The 6,000-nt window shown below is 43.9% G+C and overlaps 1 protein-coding gene across 1 annotated transcript; it reads right to left on the minus strand.

The window, feature by feature from the left end:
* Nucleotides 1-795: 795 nt before the first annotated feature.
* On the minus strand, nucleotides 796-4,479 carry LOC109462911 (leucine-rich repeat-containing protein 4B-like). Its single transcript, XM_019759544.1, has one exon. The coding sequence runs from the start codon at nucleotides 3,983-3,985 to the stop codon at nucleotides 2,174-2,176; it is 1,812 nt and encodes a 603-aa protein (XP_019615103.1). The 5' UTR covers nucleotides 3,986-4,479; the 3' UTR covers nucleotides 796-2,173.
* Nucleotides 4,480-6,000: the final 1,521 nt, after the last annotated feature.

Genomic DNA, 6,000 nt, shown 5'->3' on the forward strand with positions numbered 1-6,000 from the left:
GAGGTTGGTTGTGTAAAAAAACTGTATCCTATACTTCACCAACCTGATGAAACTATTCTCGGCAACAAAATTTCTTGTTTTTTTTCCCCAAAATCAGGCGCGCTCATGCCGTCCCTAAAAACTATTTGCTGTGGCCTAAAGGAGGATGGTGATGATTTGAAGGATGGGACGCCTGTATACGTGGCTGGAGACTACTGATAACTAGGCCGGACGTCCCGAGGAAATTATGGAAGAAACGACGGAACCACGCCTCAACTTGTCACTTTGGTCATATTGAGCGTGGCTTGTCAGGTGAATCATTTATTTCATATTCTTGTGAACGCACTTTTTTCAAACTTTTTTTTTCTGAAATTGTGAATCACACTGAAAGTTTTCTCTTCTTGCACACTTCCGACTATAGAACATATTTTACTCTTTCAATGGACGGGGATCGTGTGTGTGTGTTTCTATAATCTTATGGAAACTTACATACATGTGTGTTAGATGTCTATAGCTAACTGTTAAGGTGGAAAATATACGTATTGAATGAACTTAAACGTTTTGAAAATAGGATTGAGACAAGAAGTGTGTGGCAAGTATCAAATCTTCTAAGATGGCCTGAGAAAAGAGGATCAATTTTAATATTTAAAGTTCTGGTGTGTCTTGCAAGACTACTTAAGAGAAAGCAGAAATTGATGAGACACGACACAGAGCGCAAATGAAAATATATAATTCTCAACTATATTTCACACACTTTGGAAAGAAGGAATGCAGAGTACATGTACATCGTCCATTGATTTTTCAACTCCAGGGCCTTCTTATGTCACATGAGTGTGTATTTTTCTTTTCTTTTAAGGAATTCGACCACATTACATACAGGGCCACCAGGTAAGCCATTTCTTATCAAAATTCTTTGAACCATCCCAAGACTTGAACCTTCATCTTGCTTGCTCTCTTGTCTTATGACTTAACAAATAAGAGGCCAACTTTTCTCCAAGAATATCTCAAGGAAGAATTTCTTGATGACATTTAACTACATACAAAATGCTGATGGTGTAAAACGTTCTCTGACTTCCATTATGACCTCTGACCTCTCCTGGCACAAGTTAGTCCTCCATATTGGTTGGCAAGGTCACACAAGGACATGTTCTACAAAAATGGACGCATCAAAGACCATAAAAAAGTTCCGAGCAGTGATCTGTTTTTTTTTACATACATCGTCTTTTCTGTACCCAACATATGATTGTCTGTTCCTCCCTCTGTGCACAAAGAAAAAGAGAGAAAACCCCAAAAGTTCCAAATTCTATTTCCCAACAATACAAAAGTTTTAGAAGACATTAGCACTTATTGAGTTTACCTCCATACCCATTGTACTGTGTCACAAATTCAAATTAAGTGACATTTTTCTTAATAACCACTGTGACAAAAAATGTCAATTTCATCATAACAAAAGCAGGCTTCTGTACTCTGATTTACAATGTAATTATTCCTTTTAATGCATTTGCAATTTTTGGCAGTGAAACTGGTCATTCTTTGGACAAAGCATCACAGTGGCCAACTTTTAAAATGATAATAGAGAGCCTAAACTTTCAGGTGGCAAACTCAAAATATTTGGTCGCATTATAACAGTAAACCTTTGACTATGTTATCCTTTAACTTCAATTTAGTGCATCCGAATTTCAATTGTTGAGTAACATTGTACAAAGCAGTTATCGGCAATAACAGTGTTGTACATACCCTGCTACTGATCATTGAAAAAATTCAGTGTGATAATCAGTTTCTGTCAACCTTTATGTCCTCTTGTTTTTTAGAAGAAAAAAAAAAAGATTTTTTGCTATAAGACTTTTTTCTGACATCTTTGCAAGACTTTGGGTCTCTCAGAGCCAAATCGTAAATTGACTTTGTGGCCTTCTGCACAGTCAAATAGAGATCGACAACTCTTTTGTAAAAAGAGTCGCTTGATGAGGGAAACGTAAACCCTGACAGTAGAATTTTCCACCGTAAAAGTTTCCCCTCATCTTTCCTATGATAAAGTCGTCATCACCATAGTGTATAAAAACTGGGTATAATTAACAATATTATTCCAATCAGAAAGCTCAATATCTACAGCTCTTATTTCACACATGCACACGAAACGTCGGTAAAACAAAATAGCCATTTTTTCTTCATCTGTTTTTTGTTACAAAGGACAGTATCATACTGTCGCCACCATACTTCCTGACTCCGCGTTATCAAAGGTGGAAAAGGTAGTTAAACTTCGACTCGAGTTTATTCTTTCGTTATTGTGCTGGTGAATGTCTGGCATTGAGAAGGTGTTCATGGTGGTGTGGTTTAGGCCCATCCCGTCTGCATTCGTGATGGTGTACGGCGGTTTCTCGTCTTGCGTGATGTCGATGGTACCGTCGATGATGTTGCGGTGATTCCTGTCGAGCGTCCCCGCCCTGTCGATGGTGACCATCCCGGATCCGACGGGCAGGTTGACATACTGCGATCCGACCTCGCTGACGCCGGAGACCGTCGTCACGTTTCGCATCGTCATGGGTTTCGCGTCAACGTTCCGGTCCCTGTGGGTTTTCCTCTTCTTCATCACCTTCCACACGACCAGTAACACCACGCACAACACGATCGAACCAATCCCGATGCCCACATTCGTCCAGAGGAACCGCGAGGACGTCGTCTCTCCTTTTTTCGGGGTGCTCTCCCTGGTTTCATGCCCCCACAAGAAACCTTTACTTTTTACCCATAGTTTGGTCGTAGCTTTGTCGTGCTGACCGTTCACATTCTCCGCAATGCAGGTGAAGTCTCCCCTGTCGTCTAACGTCGCCTTGGAGATAAACAACGTACCGTTATCCAAGACCACCATGCGGTCGTTGTTAGAAGACGTGACATCCTTTCCATTTGGGGTAATCCACCTTATGGTAGGTGGTGGATCTCCCTTAGCTTCGCACGGTAGGGCAACGGACGCCCCCTCCTTCACGTTTTTCTTGTTTGTGGGTTCAATGATAACCGGAGGGGGGCAGGTCAAAACCTCGAGGGCGACGTTGTTTAACCTCCTACCCTGCAGCGACTTGGGCTGGCTGCACGTCACGACGTTGTCGGCGAGGTTACGCTTCTTCAGCCACCCCGGCAGCCACAACAGTCTGCAGTCGCACATCCAGGGGTTGTCGTGCAAGTCGAAGATCTGGAGATTCGGCAGCGCGCTCTCCGTTAACGTGAGCGTCTGCAGCTGGTTATTCGAGAGGTCCAGAGACTCGAGTTTGAGCAGGTTGCGGAAAGTGTCGTTCCCGATCGTCGCGATCTGGTTGCCTCCGAGGTACAGTTCCCGCAGAATCGTCACGTACTGGAAAGCATCGTTTCCCAGCCTGTCTAGCAGAAGCCCGTCCATTTTCAGCGTGGACAAACTCGGGAGGTAGCGGAACGCCAGGCTGGGAACCCGCGTGAAGTTATTCTGCCCGATCATCAGCAAACCGAGGTTCTCCAAACCCTTAAAGGTCTCCTCGGGTAAGTAGTTCAACTGGTTGCCCCAAATCTCCAGGTACTCCAGATAGAAAAGGTCCTTGAAGATCATAGCAGGAAGAGTTTGCAGCTTGTTGATGCTTAAATCCAGCCATTTGAGGTTCTCCAAGCCCAGAAACAGGCCCAAAGGTAGCTCTTTTAGCTGGTTCTGCGAGAGAATCAGTCGTGTCAGCCTGGTTAAACCGTTGAAAGCCTTCGGATGGAGATCCGTTAGCCTGTTGGCATAAATGTGCAGCACTTTCAAAGACTTCAGGTTCACAAACTGGTCCTCCTTGATGGCCTTGATCTGATTGTCGTTCAGACTGATTGTTGTGGAGATGTAGGGCATATCCTGGGGCACCTGGTCCAGCCCCCTGTTGGCGCAATTCACGCTGTTCTCGTCGTCGCTGCTTTCGCATACACACATATCAGGGCACGCGTCTGCACTGGCTACAACAGCAAGCAGGCTGCTGAATGCCAACACGGCCAGAAACACTCCCGTTAATTCCATCTTAGTTAAATGTTTCCACACAGATCTGGTAGTAAAATGCAGCAGACACTAGTAGATGATACAGCTGGCTGTAGCTCCTTTTCAGCTTTCACGACAGCTCTGGTTAAGGTGCCACAGCTGACTAAGCAGATACGGCTGGCCAAATTCCCAAGTCCCAAACAGTCCCACTCGGTCAGATCACAGTTAAATTCTTCTAGAAAGGTCCGGTAAGATGCCACAGACTTAGCAGATATGGCTGGCCGAATTCCCAAGACCCAAACAGTCCCTCTCCGTCAGATCACAGTTAAATGTTTCCACACAGCTCTGGTAGGATGCAGCAGATATAGATGGCTGAATTCCCAAGCCCCAAACAGTAGCTCCCAGTCAGATCACAGTTAAATGTTTCCACACAGCTCTGCTGGTAAAGATGCCACCGCAAACAGCTCAGATACGGCCGGCCAAATTCCCAAGCCCTGGACAGTCTCCCTCTCGGTCAGATCACAGCCTGGATACTAAAACCTGCAGGAACACAGCAAAATACAGAGATGGAATCAGGACAGAGCAAAACCCGAGGCCAACATGAGACAGTGTGAAACACCTTGCAGGTATACATAACGTACATCTATAGGTTTGCGGGTTTAGCGGCATTGCCGCCATGGTCATTAAGATAAGCCAGTGGAGCCCCTTATCGCCTTTTCCCCCCACACTCCGGCCATTGATTCCGCATTACTCACTTTTTGTTAATTTTATGTCTTCTTAATGTATTGATTTACCTGATCTTCATTGTCCAGCCATTTATCACTATTTATTCTTACACGCCGGCCAAATAAGCTATCGATTTCCGTTTGGCTGTGGTCATTTCCCGACGACGGAACAAAGGGTTCACTTAAAGCCTTTCCCCGCCGCTGCCACACATCACTTACTTCTTCATCTGCCCATCTAAGGCCACACCAATCTGATTTGTTGGTTCTCAGATTTTTTTTAGAAAATATATGAAGTCACAGGGCTAAAAAAAGAAATAAAAACAGGCCTAGGCATCCTATGATAGCCCCAAATGCTACGATAGGAGCTATGAAGTCAAAATACCAGGCGTGGTCAACATACAAAACGGTGTGGCCTGGAAAAAAATGTTGTGTTTCCTGTTTCCCAACCGACCCTAGAAAAAACTGCCGACCCTAGACTTTTTTTGGATGGACCCCTGGAAGAAACATCATAAATATTCCAAGCTAATCGATCTTTCCTACCTCCATGATCTGACACCTGATTGATGAAATGTGCAATCAGCTTTCCATTGAAAATATGCAATTTTTGCTTTGTTAAACTGCATTGTACAAGTTTGATCTCAAGTTGGGTCACTAGAGATTGCCAATTGAAAGTATAATGAAAAAAAGGAAGCCCAAAAAAAAGATAATCCCTACCTAGCAACCCTAACTTTTCCAAGACAGGAAACACAACATTTTTTCCTCGGCCTAAGCTCCTTTCTCCCCCACAATACGTCAATCTCCTTATACCAAACGCCAGACGCATTTTGCGGCCCGATTCCTTATCAGTATTGGTGGGAGATGGCTCAATATAGGGTGGAATGTCCCGGAGATTCCACAATTCTGTTTCCATTCAGACTGGAATGCCACAGAGCTTTATACAGAATCAGGTGAAACCATTACAGACTAGTGATACACTGTACTGGTGGTACAGTGAAATGTATAGGGGTGGGGTGGGCAGCCAGTGTAACAGGCCAATTGATATCCCTGACCATTATGTAACTGGGGGTAGACAATGACCAGGGGTACATCCTGGCATGTTACACCAGTTGCAAAAGCAATGCAACAGATACAATGTAGGAAATAAATAAAAATACATGGATACAGCAGATATACTAGGGCAGACATTGATAAATCCACATACCTTTAGGATAGATATTGGTAAAGTACATGTACAATTCAAGATATAATTGCAGAATAGATGTATAGTGAGTCCTTACTTTCTGAAAAGCTTTCTTATTATGCATCAGAGAATTGAAGTACGTGTACACAAGT

This window comes from Branchiostoma belcheri, unplaced genomic scaffold, assembly GCF_001625305.1.
Source record: "Branchiostoma belcheri isolate BF01 breed outbred unplaced genomic scaffold, Haploidv18h27 scaffold12, whole genome shotgun sequence".
Taxonomy (NCBI): Eukaryota; Metazoa; Chordata; class Leptocardii; order Amphioxiformes; family Branchiostomatidae; genus Branchiostoma; species Branchiostoma belcheri.

Coding starts and splice junctions, on each gene's coding strand:
- LOC109462911 (XM_019759544.1), bottom strand. CDS start 3,985: ATGGAATTAACGGGAGTGTTTCTGGCCGTGTTGGCATTCAGCAGCCTG.